At 40.1% G+C, this 17,864-nt stretch overlaps 1 protein-coding gene across 8 annotated transcripts in view; it reads right to left on the reverse strand.

Annotated features, from left to right (window-relative positions):
* Nucleotides 1-17,864, reverse strand: part of c1h8orf34 (chromosome 1 C8orf34 homolog) — a 364,640-nt gene that overhangs the window by 295,172 nt on the left and 51,604 nt on the right. For 7 of the 8 annotated variants that reach the window (XM_072254127.1, XM_072254031.1, XM_072254215.1 and 4 more), the window contains exons 2-3: nucleotides 2,451-2,589; nucleotides 282-410 (exon numbers count right to left, since the gene is read on the reverse strand). In XM_072254127.1, coding sequence (XP_072110228.1) covers nucleotides 282-410; nucleotides 2,451-2,589 — 268 coding nt within the window. Of the gene's footprint in view, nucleotides 1-281; nucleotides 411-2,450; nucleotides 2,590-16,772; nucleotides 16,783-17,864 lie in introns of those variants that run through there. The other variant, XM_072254304.1, reaches the window with a different exon arrangement.

A 17,864-nucleotide genomic window follows, 5' to 3' on the forward strand; every position in this document is an offset into this window, starting at 1 on the left:
ATCAGTCAATGTTTCAGGTTAGCTACATAGACATATCCCTCTTTCCATAGATGCTGCTTGACTGACTGATTCCCTCCAGCATTCCTGTTCTTTCCCCTCCAAATTTCAGTAAATATAGCTTTATTTGTTTTCTGTTTTCCAGTACTGTACATAACTGTCATAATCACAAAATATAGAGCATTCACGTGAAATAAATTTGATAATAACAGCAACTCACTACTAACCACTGTAACCTTGGAAATTAACTGCAAAGAAAAGCAATTAAGTGAAAACTTGCTTACAGGATTTTGATTCTGTTGATGGTGATATGTTGGACATTACAAGGTCACTTTTTGACTTTTTTGGCTTTTTAGCATTTGTAAGCCATGGTTTTTCATAACCTCTACAATCACGCTGCAACCCTTTTTTACCTGAAAAAGAACATTAAATTAGCAAGAAGAAACTGACAACCAGCTAAATTAAATGTTCTTATTAAATAAGAAATCTTTTAATATTCACATAATACCCAAGTAATTCTTAAAATAGCTCACAGACCTGACAGGATCCCCAAACTGTGGGAAATTGCATTTCTGTCACAATAAAATTTCTTCCTTTAGTTGTGTAATTTCAAAAAGCATTTGATTTTCCCTTTTGTGGTAACCATCCATTTGCTGCTGTTGTTACTGTGCGATCGAGAATCTCTGGAGGGTAGGCCCTAAAATCCCTGGCTTTGCCTGCTGCTGATGACCAAGGCTGAGGTTGAAGCATTCGGATAGAGTTGGTGCTCAGTACTCGGTGCCGGACGGCTGATCAGAGCTCGAAGTTTTCGGACAACTCAGAGTCGGACTGTGGTCAGGCATGGCAGGGAGAGTTTTCTTCCTTCTCCCGTCTGTGCGAGATGTGGGACTTCCAAGAAACTTTGAACTTTTTTTACTGTGCCATGGACTGTTCTTCATCAAGTTATGGTATTGTTGCACTGTTGTAACTACATGTTATAATTATGTGGTTTTGTTAGTTTTTCAGTCTTGGTCTGTCCTGTGTTTTTGTGATATCACACTGGAGGAATATTGTATCATTTCTTAATGCATGCATTACTAAATGGCAATAAAAGAGGACTGCGTGTCCTCATAATCTAATCTAATCTAAAATTGACCTAACCCTGACCAATTTACAAAGTTCAAAAGCTATTAAGTATGCAATGTCGATTCCTATTAGGATTCTCACTCCACAAGCTGGTCTGTCAGCTGCCAGCTTCAGAAATTCATTGCTTCTTTAAATGCTTCCCTTTAAGTAACAGATAAAAAAAAAGCATTTAAAAAGAAACAGAAAAATAATGAAGATTATAAAGCTTTCCCAAAAAAATGGTACACCATGTTTCAGTCCCATGTTCTACATACACTTAGTTATTCAAAAACAGCCTTATTATCTACCTGCACTGCACCTTCTCTGTAACTGTAACCCTATATTCTGCATTTTGTTATTACTTTTCTCTTTGTACTTATGTTTTTTATCTATAATAGCATGCAACACAAAGATTTTCACTATATCTCAGTACATGTAAGAATAGTAAATCAAAAAGAAGAAAAGATCTAATGCTTTCCTGGTGTATATGGCAAACAAACCCTTCTTGGGCTTCCAGCCAGGTACAGGTGTCGATTTCAACCGACGATGGCAGAGCTTGTCATCAAAACTTTGGTTAAAATTGATAACTGTACCAGGCTGGAAGCCCAAGAAGAGTTTATTCATCAATAATACATCAACTACCAATCAGTAATCAGTCCTGAAGAACGGTCTCAGCCTGAAACATCGATTATTTGTTCATTTGCCTAACCTGCTGAGTTCCCCAACATTAATGTGTGTTGCTTCGGCTTTCCAGCATCTGTAGAATTTCTTGTGCTTATCAGTTATCAGGTGCAGCCTTAATGGTCAGACAATTCATCCAGTATACCAGCTCCATGCAGCTGTTGGTAGGGCAGAAGATGGAACCATTGGGATTTCTGAGTGACTTTCTATCATGATAGATACGTGCAAGGTGACCAGAGTAAATAATTGTCTCTATCTCCCATTAGAACTTTATACAAGCACTAAAAGAATGCACAGACCATTCAAGACCAACCATCTCAAGTTACTAGCCTGTACAAACAGTACTTGTACAAAGCCAAGAAAATCTGCAGATGACGGAAATCCAAGCAACACACACATAATGCTGGAAGAATTCACCAGGCCAGGCAGCATCTATTGAAAAGAGTAAACAGTCAATGTTTCAGGCCGAGACCCTTCATCAGGAATCAACAGTACTTGTTAGTCTGGAATTTCACAATATTTCACATAATTTGACAAAATACCCCCAGTGTTGTAAAGTATTCTCTTGATAAACCTGACAGATTTTGCAGTTGCGGAAAGGAAAATATTCAGTACTATTCTAGCAGTTAATGTTTGAAGAATGTACAGAAAACGGTTTCTGTCATTACCAGTTTCAGCCCACAGTGCAGCTGAGCCCAAAAATCTTCTTTGGAGCTGGTTGGGACTTCCTTGTTTATTTTGCAGGTGGCTTATTAAAAATGGAATTGGCTTGTCGGGTGTCTCCGTTATTAGTTTTGTCATCATTTCCTAAGCAATAAAAACAGAGACAGTATTACAAATCCTGTCTTATTACTGTTTTATCTGTACATTTCTATTTTGTGAAATACAAATGTTTGCTCTTCTATAAAACCCAGCAGCATTCTCATCCAGGAAGCTTCACCAGCACAAGGTTGCTACAATGGCCTTATGGATGAAGAGACATGGATCATTTTATTCCACCATGGAAGCTATACACTTTTGTGAACAGAACAGCTGAAAATCCACTTTGGATTAGACAGAGTCAAACAAAAAGAATATCAGAATCACTAATTTTCAGTATTAGAATTATGTTAAAATAGACCGAATCAGGCCAGTCATTGAGTTAATTCTCTGTTGCTAGGAAGCACGCTATCTGTGTTTTCATGTCAGTCCTGCCCCAATGTCCACTGAGTGGCTTAGCCACTCACACAGAAGTGAACCTTCAGAAGAATCTTTATTGATCTATGACCATGAGTCCTGCACTTGTGGGGACTATGTTTTTATTTTTTTTACTTGTACTCAGTAGCCTTTAATCCCCAACTCTCCTGATCCAGCAACATTCCCACTTTCACCTCAAACATCCTGACTCAAACCTCATCGTCCTGCCAGAAAACTCCGCACCCCTCACCCACACACACTTCTCTCTCAACTGTACTCATAATCCAGTAATGGAAGGAAAACTAATTTTCACATTCAGTACTGATTCTATTGCATTATAGCAATTGGGAGAAGGTGGGGAGTGAGGGTGAGGGAGGAGAACACAGGGAAAACAAATCTATGCATTTTTTTTTACACTCTATTCAATTCTGTGCAGTAGCATTGCCCCCCACCCCCCAACTTTATAGAGAACAAATAAGGTACATCACAATTAAGGGGTAAAACATCCTCAGTAACAGTTATATATGGCTGTGCACGACCTGCAAAAGAGGCTCTGTGATTTTTAAAGTTTCTTTTTTACCTGCAATAGACGGCTCATGGAGAATGACTTAAGAAGGAAAATGCCATAAAAAATATTGAAGAAAAAATTACCAAATAAAATACCAGAAAGAACTGCCTTTCATATATTTTCAAAGTAGAACCCATGGTGGAACTTAATGGCTAATAATTATTAAAATAATGAAGGTCTCAGAGAAACTAAGAGTTACCTTTTGGGTGGGACAAATTACCAAAGGAAACTCCCTAAAATACCTCATTAAGAGATTTAATCATGGAGCTCACCTGCAAATTCTTTACTGAAAAGAACTTCAGAAGACAGCAAAATGCAAATATGGCCATATACATGTGAATTCCGCAACTATAGATCATCAGCAATTGAAACATGGTTGTTTAAGATTACTAACTTTAGCAGAAGTGAACCCTTCTGGAAAACGTCAGCTGGATGTTTCTACTGAAATCAAGGATCTACAACAGCAATGCACACTTACAATTTGATATTTATAAACATTAACAAATATTCAAAACTATTAAAATTAATATATTTTTAAAGTTATTAATTAATGGGTTGTGGGCATTACCAGCTATGCCAGTATTTATTGCCCATCCCTAGATGCCAGGGAGAAGGTGGTGATGAGCAGCCTTCTTGAACCGCTGCAGTCCCTGAGGTATAGCTACATCCACAGTGCTGTTAGGGAGGGAATTCCATGATTATGACCCAGCGACAATGAAGGAACAGCGATATGCTTCCAAGTCAGGATGGTGAGTGAATTAGAGGGAGATTTCCCAGTGGTGCTGTTCCCAGGTATCTGCTGTTCTCGTCCTTCTAGATGGTAGTGGTCATGGGACTGGAAGGTGCTACCTTAGGAACTGTGGTGTGTTGTTGCAGTGCATCCTGTAGATAGTACACACTGCTGCTTTTTTCGATGGTGGAGGGATTGGATGCTTGTGGAAGGGATACCAATCAAGTGGGCCGCCTTGTGCTGGATGGTGTAAAGCTTCTTGAGTGTTGATGGAGTTGCACTCATCCAGGTGAGTGGCGATTAATGTAGTGATTAATGCACCAATCACTACAAATCCAAAAGAAACAAAAGTCCTTGCTGATCATTTCAGAGATTAATTGTGGCCTTGAAAACAAAAGATTGGGTGGCCAGAGATTAGCACCCGGCAGAAAGGGAGGTTTCTGACTGGACAGTGGCACAGACGCAGTAGAAGCATTCCCACGCAAGTCTGGAACGGAGCTTGAAAAAGCAGCCAGTTTTCAGCAGGTGTCTTTGATTGGGCAGTGGAACGCATGCAGTAAAAGCGTTCCCGCCCAGGTCTGGAGTGGAGATTGAAAAACCCAGTCTCCGTAAAAGAGAGTTGCCATCTAGCAGAGCCGTCGTCATTAGAATGGTCTGAGTCAGAGTGGTAAAATCCAACAAAAGGCAAATAAAAAATCTATAAGAAGTGAGAAGATGAAATATGAGAGTAAACCAGCCAATAATATAAAGCAGGATACTAAAAGATTTTCAGTTATATAAAGAGTAAAAGGGAGGTGACAGTTGATATTGGACCACGGGAAATGATGCTGGTGAGGTTGTTATGGGGGACAAAGAAATAGCAGATGAACTTAATAAGTACTTTGCACCTGTCTCCATTGCAGAAGACACTAGCAGTGAGTCAGAGGTCCATGAGTGTCAGGGAGAAGGAGAGAGTGCTAGTGGTATCACAAAGGAAAAAGTGCTTGGCAAACTGAAAGGTCTTAAGATGGATAAGTCAGCTGGACCAGATGGACTACATCCCAGAGTTCTGAAAGAGGTTGGTGAAGAGATAGCAGAGGCATTGGTAATGATCTTTCAAGAATCACTGGATTCTGGCATGGTTCCAGTAGACTAGAAAAAAGGAAAGCAAAAGAAAGGAAATTATAGGCCTGTTAGCCTAATCTCAGTGGTTGGGAAAGTGTTGGAGTCCATCATTATGGTTTCCGGGTACTTGGAGATGAATGATAAAATAAATCAGCATGGTTTCTGTTGAGGGAAATCTTGCCTGACAAATCTGTTAGAGTCTTCAAGGATGTAACAAGCAGAGTGGACAAAGGAGAAGCAGTGAATGTCATTTACTTGGATTTTCAGAAATCATTTGATAAGGTGCCATACATGAGGCTGCTTAACAAGATAAAATTCTATGGCATTAGAGGAAAGATACTGGCATGGATAGAGGAATGGCTGACAGGCAGGAGACAGCAAGTGGGAATAAAGGGAACCTGTTCTGGTCGGCTGCCAATGACTAGCGGTGTTCTTCAGGAGTCAGTTTTGGGACCGCTGCTTTCACATTGTTTGTTAATGATTTAGATAACGGAACTGATGATTTTGTGCAAAGTCTGCAGATCATACGAAGATAGGTGGAGGGGTAGGTGATGCTGAGGAAGCAATGCAATTGCCGAAGAATTTAGACAAATTGAATGAATAGGTGAAAAAGTGGCAGATGGAATACAGTGTTGGGAAATGTATGATAATGCAATTTGGGTAAAGGAACAAAAGTGCAGACTATTTGCTAAATGGAGAGAAAATTTAAACATCAGAGATGCAAAGGGACTTGGGAGTCCTTGTGCAGGACTCGCAGAAGGGTAATTCACAGATTGAGTTTGTGGTAAAGAAGGCAAATTCAATGTCAGCTTTCATTTCAAGGGGAATAGAATATAAAAACAAGGAGATAACGCTGAGGCTTTATAAGACACTAGTCAGGCCCCATTTGAGAATTGTCAACAGTTTTGGGCCCCATATCTCAGAAAGGAATTGAATTGAATTAAATTGACTTTATTACTTATATCCTTCATATACATGACGAGTAAAAATCTTCACATTACGTCTCCGTCTAAATGGGTTGTCTTTGGAGAGCATCCAGAGAAGGTGCACAAGGATGATTCTGGGAATGGAGGGGTTAGCATATGAGGAGTGCTTGGCAGCTTTGGGCCTGTCTTCACTGGGATTTTGAAGAATGCAAAGGGATCTCTTTGAAACCTGCCAAATGTTGAAAGCCAAGACCATAGTATATTTAAAGCGAAAATTGGTCATTTCCTGATTGGTCACGACATCAAAGGTTATGGTGAGAAGGCAGATGTATGGGATTGAGTGGGATCCAGGATCAGCCATGATGAAATGGCAGAGCAGACTCGATGGGCTGAATGGCCTAATTCTGTTTCTATGTCCTATGGTGATTTGAGCCATGGTAATCAGGTGTCAGGGTGGGGGAAGGGAAGATGAGAAAGGTTCATCAGCATTTGGGGTCTGAGCCCAAATGTGATTAGTGGTTTGAGTGGTGTGATTAGTTAAAAGAGTTCTGAGGGATGCAAAGTAATCAGTGAGGCCATTCTTAATGAGGTCCTGGTTCAAAGTTCATTCACTATGTGACGTGTCGTATGACGTGGGCTATCATGGTCTATCCATGACAAGGATTGTTCTTGGTAGATTTCTGTATAGAAGTACCTTGCCTTCTTCTGGGCAGTATCTTTGCAAGACAGGTGATCCCAGCCATTATCAATACTCTTCAGAGATTGTCTACCTTCTGTCAGTGATCACATAACCAGGACTTGTGATATGCACCAGCTGCTCATATGACCATCCATCACCTGCTCCCATGGCTTTTCGTGACCCGGTTCAGGGGACTAAACAGGTGCTACACCTTGTCCAAGGGTGACCTGCAGGCTAGTGGAGGGAAGGAGCACCTTACACCTTAAACATTAAAACATTATCAGCCAAATGCTGTTTATTAAAGTCGCAAAATCATTGAGATCTTCAGTTGCAAGGTTCACGCACTGCAATATGGTTTTCCAACGTAATACTGTGCTAAAATGATGTTGTCCACAGAACACTATGCTTCTTATCAATATTTTGCACATTTTGCACTTATCCTCATAGGCATGATTTCTGCAGTCAGTTTTTTAAAGATCCAACAATACAACACTTGTCCAGCAACAAGTGAGTGTTGGGATTCACAACAAGCTGCTGAAATATAGTATTTCTAGGAGGCAAGCAACACACACAAAATGCTAGAGGAACTCAGAAGGCCAGGCAGCATCTATAGAAAAGAGTGAACAGTTGACGTTTCGGGCCGAGACCCTCCAGCAGGACTGATGAACGGTCTCGGCCCAAAACATCAACTGCACTCATTTCCACAGATGCTGCCTGGCCTGCTGAGTTTCTCCAGCATTTTATGTGTGCTGCTCGATTTTCCAGCATCTGCAGATTTTCTTTTGTTTGTGATTGGACTTACAGGAAGCACATTCTTTTTCCAATTGAAATGGGAATGGTCACAGGAGGAGGTAACCAGAAAGATCTTTATTCAGACATTTGGGCAATTGAACAAATGTCTGAAATGAATGCAAACAAATATCCAGCCTGCTGTACTTCTTATTGTGGACAAATTGAAAATGAGATGAATTCTCTCCTTAAGTATTGAGTTTAGTAAATCTCCTTAATATAGCAATGAGTAGTAAACTGTGAGATGTGACAGAGATCAGCAGTAGCACCTGAGAATGATCCTGACACAAGTGGATTTAGTGTTGGCTTTTTAAACACTGACAGAAGTGTTGTGATGTATTAATTTTGTCAAAATATTAAAGTCTGAACAATTGTAAGTGACACTCTATCTCTTTGTGAGCCTGCAGCATGTTAGGTACCTGTACACGTTAAACATTGTAGATATGTTAAATATTCATTAATAGTGGTTATATTTTTACACTACAGGTATGTTAATGGCCTCTGGATTCTTAGCCTCAGGCACTAGTGGCATGAGAACAAAAGTCCAAAGAATGTATCTGTCTCTGCACGTCTCTCAATGCCTGTGGAAGGAAGCCCTATTTACTGAGGCACCTCTCACTCAGTTCCTGGGACTTCATCTAGACCTAGGATCACAATCGACAGTTACCTAGAACAGACGCAGGGTGGAGGCGGAATTCGCAGTTCACCCGACAACAGCGGCAATCAAGTGCCAGCTGAGAGTTGTGAGCCCTGAAATCCTTATGGAAATCTTTCTGACTTACTATGTAGCATTTAGTGTGGAATTTATAAGGATGAGGGGGGATCACAATGAAACATTTCGAACGTTGCAAGGCCTAGACAGAGTAGATGTGGAAAGGATGTTTCCCGTGGTGGGGGAGTCCAGGACAAGAGGGCACAGCCTCAGGAGAAAGGGACATCCATTTAAAACAGAGATGTGGAGAAATTTCTTAAGACAGAAGATGGTGAATTTGTGGAATTTGTTACTGCAGACAGCTGTAGAGGCCAGGTTGTAGGTTCTTGATTGGCCACAGCATCAAAGGTTACGGGATGAAGGCTGGGTAGTGGGGCTGAGGAGGGACAATAAAAATCAGCCAAGACTGAATGGCAGAACAGACTCGACTGCCCAAATGGTCTAATTCTGCACCCATGTCTTATGGTCTTTCTGTGTTATAATAATAAATCAGGCTTGTTACTACATTGTAATTGTACACATATACCCATTTCCTGGACACCCGAATTGGTTTGGATGTTTTGTGTCTGATCAACCCAACCCATTACGGTGAGTAAATAAGCTGTGTGACTTTTCAAACTTCAGCCACTTCCATAGGTTGGGGTCAACCATTAATGTTTTGTCCCAGCTGTCTAAGTGATACGCAAGCCAGGGCAGTACGATATGGACAGCAAACTGTTGCCAATGTAGCTACCCCTCTCCACACAGCTGATGAATCTAAAAAAAAATGGGACAGACCAATACAGTTTGGCATCAGCAGTGTCACAGGAATTGCCAGCCAGTGTTGAACTCAACATAGAACTGTCTGAGGGATCCAGCTCCGGATATTTCCTCGGGGTTTACACCTGAATCTTTACCCATGAGTGGGTATAGACACAGGGCAGCAGAGGTTTGTGATCAGAGTTTTTCTTCTCCTAGATGAGCTGCCAACCATGAACAATGAGCCCCATCTGCCCGGATCGACTGGTTTGAAGGAGCCAGTAATTGACCTTTTGTCAGTAGAAATGGTTCTGCAAGGCTTAGTAGCTAAGCTGCACATGAAGGCCAGGAACTGGACTTGGTTGTCAGAAGCTGTTCGAGACACATGCCATTGGGATCATTTAATAGGTAGTGGGGACAAGCTCCTTTTAAACCCCTGGCTTTAAGAGCCTTAAGGACTTTTCAAAATATGGAGGTTGAAAATCTCATGATAATGTATTTTTAGTTTTGTGCTACTGGTGACATCATTCGGGATTGGGAATATCAGAAAGTATATCAGAACAACAGGTTTGCTCAGACAAACAAAATTCTTACTGAGAATTCAGACACCAAGTTTCATAGTGGGTAATAAAGACACCCAGAAATGTGTGCAATGTTGCTGTGCTCAGAATTATACAGGTTTCCCCCACCATCCGAAGGTAGAGCATTCCTATGAAACGGTTCGTAAGCTGGAATTTCATAAAGCGAAGAAGCAATTACCATTTATTTATATGGGAAAAATTTGTGAGCGTTCGCAGACCCAAAAAATAACTTACCAAATCATGCCAAATAACACATAAGACCTAAAATAACAGTAACATATAGTAAAAGCAAAAATGATATGATAAATACACAGCCTATATAAAGTAGAAATACTTTTCTACAATCATTGCCGCATTGTTCTCCGTAGCGAAAATCTCACGCAAGCGCTCTCGGCAGAAACATTCTCTCCAGTAACCTTTAAGCTATGAAGCTGCCAAATCATACCAAATAACGCATAAAAATACACAGCCTATATAAAGTAGAAATAATGTACGTACAGTGTAGTATCACTTACTGGAATTGGGAAGACAGCGCCGAGCACACTGATGATCGTGTGTTAGGCTGAGTCGTCAGAGCTTGGGGTGGTGCAGTGGTCCCGAACTTCCGAGCAGCGAACCGATACCGATCTGCGGAGAATGCAGTGGTAGCTGGGATGCACCCAGCACATCTTTAAGAAAAAAGCCGAAATAAACAAGCTAATTAATTACGTGCCGGGTGGCACCTAATTAATTAGCTTGTTTATTTCGGCTTTTTTCTTAAAGATGTGCTGGCTGCGTCCCGGCTACCGCTGCACCACTGCATGCTTCACGGATCAGTATCGGTCTGCGACCTGGAGGTTGGAGTGGTGGGACACTGGGGTGTCATCTCATCGTCATCTGTTTCCATCAGGGCAGGCAGGCCATCTTCTTCTATGTCTGCCTGCCTCGATGTCGAAGGTCGAGGTTTGTCGTCTGCTGTGGCTGATGTGGAAGGCTTGAAAAATGACACTATGCTCGACTGCTTAGCCTCGCACATTTTTCTATCATACAGCTCTTTGTAAGCACTCAAACTATCCTGCAAATATGCCCTAAGCCAACGTACCCTTTCAAAATTAAAGTCGTACTTTTCTGCAATCATTGCAGCGAAAATCTCACACAGCTGCTTCACGTTCAGTTCCTGGACGACTTCACCTTCGGACCGTTCGCTACTGCATTCGGTTTCCATTGTTATCCTTTCCTCTTCCAATTGCATCAGCTCTTCATCTATCAGTTCTTGGTCATGGGATGCCAAAACCTCTTCAACATCATCTCCGTCGACTTCCACAAGCCAAACTCACTTTGCCCTTACTTCATTCACCACGATCGAAATGCTTAATTATGTCTAGTTTTACGCTAAGTGTAACACCCTTACGAGCTCTTTTAGGCTTTTCCGATACCTTAGAACTCATCTTGCTAACGGCTGCTCACAGGCACGTGTTTAAGCAATGCCGGCTAGAATGCAGTTCCGGGGGAGGAGCTTGGCTGCTCGGGGCGCGCACTGCCTTTTATCGCGCACTGCCTTTTTTCGTAACAGTGAAAACACCTTCTGTTAGCGAAAACAGGTAACTAATGTAGGTCTTTCGTAACAGTGAAGTTTCGTAAAGTGAACATTTGAAAAGCAGGGGACACCTGTACCAATATTCAACTTTGAAGCACCTTTTGGCTTGGATTTGAGGAAATTAATTTCTAAGTATATTATGTTAAAATCTGAAAGAAGGGATCATTGAACAGGGAATACTACCATTTGACAATGCTATTTGGACAAGGAAACACAAAACAACATGGAAATAGTTATAATTAACTCGATTTTCAATATTACTACATTGAAAAAAGCAGAACTACATGATCGAATTTGTAAGCTATCCTCTTTTAAAGATGTGTTTCAAGAAATTTATACTCAGTGACCCCTTTATTAGGTACACCTCAATGGATAAAAGCATGCAGGTACAGTCAAGAGGTTGAGACCAAACATCAGAATGGGGAAGCAATCTGATTTAAGTGACTTGAACCGTGGAATGAATGTTAATGCCAGACAGAGTGCTCTGTGTATCTCAGAAGCTGCTGATCTCCTGAGGTTTTCATTCACAACAGTATCTACAGCAGGGTTTCTCAACCAGGGTTCCACAAGAGGTCACTAGGGGTTCCGTGAAAGATCGTGATTTTAAAAAAAACCGTCGTCTTTTGAACTTCGTACAACTCGCGATGCTAGCACTCACAGTGGTGAGCGGTGGCTGAGCAGTGCCATTAGCAAAACTGTTAGAGATCTCTCAGCCAAGTTTGGCAATGCACAGTAGGACTGTGTTTATTTGGTTGAGTCTGGAGGGAGGACGGTAGACAGATGAGGAGTGTGAAATGTGTCTTCCCAGCATTGAATGGACTCACCCAGCTTGGTCTGTGACGTCAGCCTCTCCCTGTGTAAAATACACAAGGGTACTTTATTAATCCCTGTGTTTTACAGACATATCAGAAAGTCCAATATGGCAATGTTTGAAGGGGAAGATTCTAGACCTAGGCCTACAGACAATTCTGATGAGGTTAATGATGAAGAATTACAATCTTCTGAGTCATTTCACTGCACTAGTGCAACAATGGACACAAAAAAGTCTGTCTTTACAATGAAAGCTACTTATCAATGGGTTTTAAATGGACTGGTGATCCAAGTTGTCCTATTCCATTGTGCCTAGTCTGTGGCAAACAACTTACAAATGCAGCAATGGCTCCAGCAAAACTAAAAAGACACGTAACTATATGACACGTAAAAGTGCTAATTATTTTAAACAGCTATTGGAATCTCAAAACAGAGTAAAGCTTTTGCTAGTAAAGTCACAGTCAGTAAAAGGAAGTTCAGTTATTCAGTAGCAGCACTTATTACCCAGAAAAAGAGAAGTCACACAGTTGGTGAGAACCTAATAATGCCACCATGTAAAATAATAGGGCAAGATGCAGTATGACAAACTGAAAAGGTTTTACTCTCAAACAGTACGATAAGTCAAAGTATTGATGACATGTCACATGATGCTGAAGAGGATTTGTGTGATAAACTGAAAAACATCAGCTTCCCTATCTAGATTGATGAGTCAATAGTCTTCACCAATAAATGTCATGTTGTAGCATTTGTAAGATTTGTAAATGATAGTGAAATTCAAGAAAGTATTTTCTGTTGCAGAGTGCTGCCTGAAACAAGCAAAGGGCAAGATATATTTATTACTTTGTCTTCATATCTGAAAATAAAAGGTCTATCTTGGAGGAACTGTGTTGGCATTGGTACAGACAGTGCCCGATCAGTCGTTGGCTCCACGAGAGGTTTTGTTTCTCTTGTAAAAAAATCAAATCCTGACGTCACAACATACTGCTTTCTTCACAGAGAGGTGCTGAGGTCAAAAACTCTTGAAGATGAAATGAAAAATGTTCTGGATGATGCTACAAAAATAGTTAACTTTGTTAAACAATGACCAGTTCACTCGAGAATGTTTCAAAAAATGTGTGAAAACTTGGACAAAGAACACACCAATCGTCTGCTACATACAGAAATCTGGTGGCTTAGCAGAGGAAGAGTTCTCAACAGAGTGTTTGAGCTGAAAGGTGAATTGCAGGAGTACTTTCAGGAAAATAGTAGGCCAAACTTTGCTGAATGCTTTGAAGATGAAGAAAGGCTGCAGAAACTAGCCTACTTAGCAGGCATTTTTCATCACAGGGACTAGTTGAACAAGCTCCTGCAAGGCCCCAGAGAAAATGCTTTCACTTCAAGTGACAAGATTCTTGAATTTAAAAGTAAACTGAATCTTTGGAAAAATCATGTTGCAAAAGGAAATCTTGAACTGTATCCACTGCTGCTTGGGCTTGAGAGTGAGGAAGGATATCAGAGTCTTATTGAAACCACCTGGAAGAACTGCAGAACGAAATTGAACAGTATTTTTCCTCCCTTTCAACACAAGTGTATGACTGGGTGAGGGACCGTTTCTCTGAATCTTCTGCTCAGCCTGAGAACTTAGACTTTGAGTGAAGAGCTGCGGTCTGATTGTGCACTCAAGATAAGATTTACTGACCTGCCCCGGAGAAGTTCTGGATTTCTGTAAAAGAAGAGTATCCTGCCACTCATAGGAAAGCAATGAACACTTTGCTGCAGTTTTCAACTTCTTACATGTGTGAGCAAGCTTTTTCTTGTTTAACAAGCATTAAGAGCAAAGATAGAAATCATCTCATTTCAGTTCAAACTGAAATTTGTGATTGCTTATCTCAAGTTTGACCCAGAATTGAGTATTTGTGCAGCAAATAAACAAGTACAGGTTTCACATGCTAGGCCTATAATTGAGCCTGATCATGTCACTAGTAAGAATTTTTTTCCAAAAATCTTGTATAAAATTGTGTCTTAGGCTATATTTGTAATCATTTTGCTTTGGCTTATGGCTTTTAGTAACTTTACAGTTCAACATTGTCAATACATGTTCATGTTGTAAATAGCATCAATTAAAATCAATTGACAACATTCATTTAAATTAAATCTACTGAGCCTACCTTTAAAAAAATTAAATCCCATTTTGGCTTAAACCAGTTATTTAACAGAAATTTATTATGTTTGCCTTATGACTTTTTTAAGATTTATGAAAGGGGAAAGAAAGATTAATTTCAAGAAAGGTAAGCTAAACTATGTTTTTTTTCAAGAAAGGTTGCTAAAAATCCATTCTCTACTCAAAAGAGTCTTGACAATTGTATTTTTGATTATTATATCTAGACTTTACTGATCATGCTAATGTACTGTGAGCTGGAGATATAATAATTTTTATGCAGCGGCTCCCTAAGACCTGAAAATTATATCATGGATTCCTCCAGGGCAAAAAGGTTGAGAAAGGCTGCTCTAGGGTTTATAGAGAGTCATGTGAAAAACAAAAAGCATCCAGTGAGAGGCAGTTCTGAGCCTGAAAACATCTCGTTAATGAGCGAGGTCAGAGGAGAATGGCCACGCTGGGAGGTGATAGTAACTCAAGTAACCACACTGTTGCAGAAGAGCATTTCTGAACACACAACACATTGAACCTTCAAATGGACGGGCTACAGCAGCAGAAGACCACGAACATACCTCTACCATTTTTATTGCAATTGTGATTCTGAAGCTGAAATAGATACTTGAAAAGCAAGGGTGTAAAGTTGACAAAGCTTAGAATCATATTAGCCATGATCTTTTTTTAATAGTGGAATAAGAGTGAGTGTGTGAGCGTGAGTGTGTGTATTGTATGTCAATATGTGACATCAGTAAACAACAGTTGATCCACAAATTATTACATGCCATCTACTCTGTTTACTTGACCTTATTATACTAACTCAATAACCATATCATTATCAAACAAGAGAAAATCTGCAGATGTTGGAAATCTAAGCAACTCACACAAAATGCTAGAGGGACTCAGCAGGTCAGGCAGCAGTCCCACTGAAGGGTCTCAACCCGCAATGTCGACTGTTTACTCTTTTCCATAGATGCTGCCTGACCTGTGAGGTTCCTCAAGCATTTTACGCGTGTTACAACCATATCATTAAGTTATTTCTCATCTTTGAGAACCACCACCAATCCTGGTATTTCTGCAATGTAAGGTATATACTACCGACTGTGAGATTACATCATATGTAACAGATTTATACAGTGGCAATGATCTCAGAAAGAAAGGTATCTATTCAGTATCTATTGTGGCCCTTTCAGAACATCCCAACACCAAAACCAGAAATGCCTTTACCCAACAGGGTTCAACCACGAGCTACTCTACAAAGCCATCTCATAGGCATTCTACAAATTCTCTTGGGATCCAGCACCAACCTAATTTTCCCAATATCCCTGCATATTGAAATCCCCCATGATTATTGTAACACTGCTCTTTTTACATGCCTTTTCTATTTCCCATTGTAATTTATATCCCATATCCTGGCCACTGATCAGAGGCCTGTACGTAACTCCCGTCAGGGTCTTTTTACCCTGACTGTTTCCTAACTCTACCCACAAGGATTCTACATCTTCTGATCCATGTCACTTCTTACTAAGGATTTGATTTCTTTTTTTTTTAACCAACAGAACCACCCTATGCCCACCTATCAGTCTTTTCAATAGGATGTGTATCTTTGGATATTTAGGTCCCAGAAGTGAACTTCTTTCAGCCATAGCTCTGAGACAACCACAATGTCGTACCCATTAATTTCTAACTGTGCAATAAGCTCGACTACTTTGCTCTGTATATTATTTGCATTCAAATAAAACACCAGTCTTATATTCACCAACACGCTTACTGATGTATTAGTAATGTTACCTCACTGCAACTCAGGTCTACATTTCTATTGCCCCGAATGCAACACACTTATATATTTATCTTCACCAATGCAATATTTGAAGACAATCCAACTGCGAAAATGCATCATCTATATTTGACAGTTCGATAAATTTGTAATTTTTATGGATTATGTTTCTTTGCCACCAGCATGGAAAGGAGCATTTTAAAGTCTGTCTACTACTGAAGTTGTCACATGATGTGATTGAATACAGCAATGATTGATTTATTATGCTATATCAAATCTCCAATCAATGTAGTTTTCATACAGATAAAGTGTCCTGTGCAATATGTTGGCATTGAACTTCACCATTTTCAATCTCTATTCAGTTTGGTTAGATCAATATGCACTTGCACACTCTTTGTGTGTGTGTGTGTGTGTGCATGTATGTATGGAAAAACCCAGACTGTTGCATCATTTTTTATACCTGGGCACTCCTGAAAAGTAGCTTGCTTATGGGATATATATAAACACCATTTATTAAAACACATTGTAAATGACAAAGGAGAGAGGAAAAATAAGACCCATTAAATCCTCAGACAATAAAAGAAATAGAGTATGAAACAGTCTTGGTAATCCAAAGCTATTCACTGAATCTCCAGCCTGCAGGCTACAAATAATTTGATTTCTCATGAAGACCGGTTTCTCTCTCTGACTTACAATCTACTGCAGCGGGAGAACCGTCTGGAGGGACTGTTGCTCAGAAGGGATGCTAATGGGTTAATTTGTTCGAGTCTTTTACTGGGCTTTAGGGTTGGTCACCTCAGCACTGGTGATTTTCCGTTTTGTTTTGCACGGCAATGCTTCAGAAATATAAGTCTTCCTGTATCTCTGGAAATAGACATCAAAATTGTTTGAAAATTAACTTAAAAATTGTATTTGTTTGCTGTATTTTAGGCAGATTATAGAAAAGTTACTGCAATGCAGTAGGTGGCGTGAACATCAGTCACAGTTTTCTGTCTTTTTATAACATTAACTTTCAATGACTTGATTTTGCTGGAATAGATCTGCATAACATATCAATTTTCTTTTCTTGAGAACAAATCACTCATACACACCATTAGACAGGTCCTGATAATTCTTCCTTAAAAGAAGATGCTGTCTTTGGTACACAAATTTTTCAGACAATTTGCTGAAACTAATTATCAGCAGAGTGGTGCAGAAGCTGGATTTTCACATGAGAGTGCTGAAAGGAGTCTCAAAAGTTTCCTTTATAAACGCCTTTGGATGTTTGAGAAAATGATCAGAGAACAACATTAAGTACTTCTTTTCAGGAAGCAAAGAGGACCCAGCAGCAAAACCTAGTCTTGACAAATATACTGGTTTAACAGAAATTCACATCTGAAGCCAAACGTCATTCCTTGTCCAGCAGAGTCATAAAGCAAAAGTCAGCAAATTGCTCAGAGAAGAGTGGCAATTTGGACTGAATCAAATCAGCAGATAGGACAGAGATTGAAAACCTGGCTGAGTGGTGCCATAACAAAAGCTTCTCACTCAATGACAGCAAGAGCAAGGAGCTGATTATTGATTTCAGGAGAAGGAAACAGGAGATCCATGAACCAGTTCTCATCAGGGGACCGGAGGTGGAGAGGGTCAGCAGCTTTAAATTCCCCAGCGTTATTATTTCAAAAGAGCTGTCCTGGGCCCAGGCTGAAAGTCGAATTATGAAAAGAGCACAGCAGTACTTCTACTTCTTTAAAAGTTTGCAAAGGCTCAGTCTGACACCTAAAACTTTGATGAATTTCTATAGAT

Source organism: Mobula birostris, chromosome 1 (genome assembly GCF_030028105.1).
Source record: "Mobula birostris isolate sMobBir1 chromosome 1, sMobBir1.hap1, whole genome shotgun sequence".
NCBI lineage: Eukaryota > Metazoa > Chordata > Chondrichthyes > Myliobatiformes > Myliobatidae > Mobula > Mobula birostris.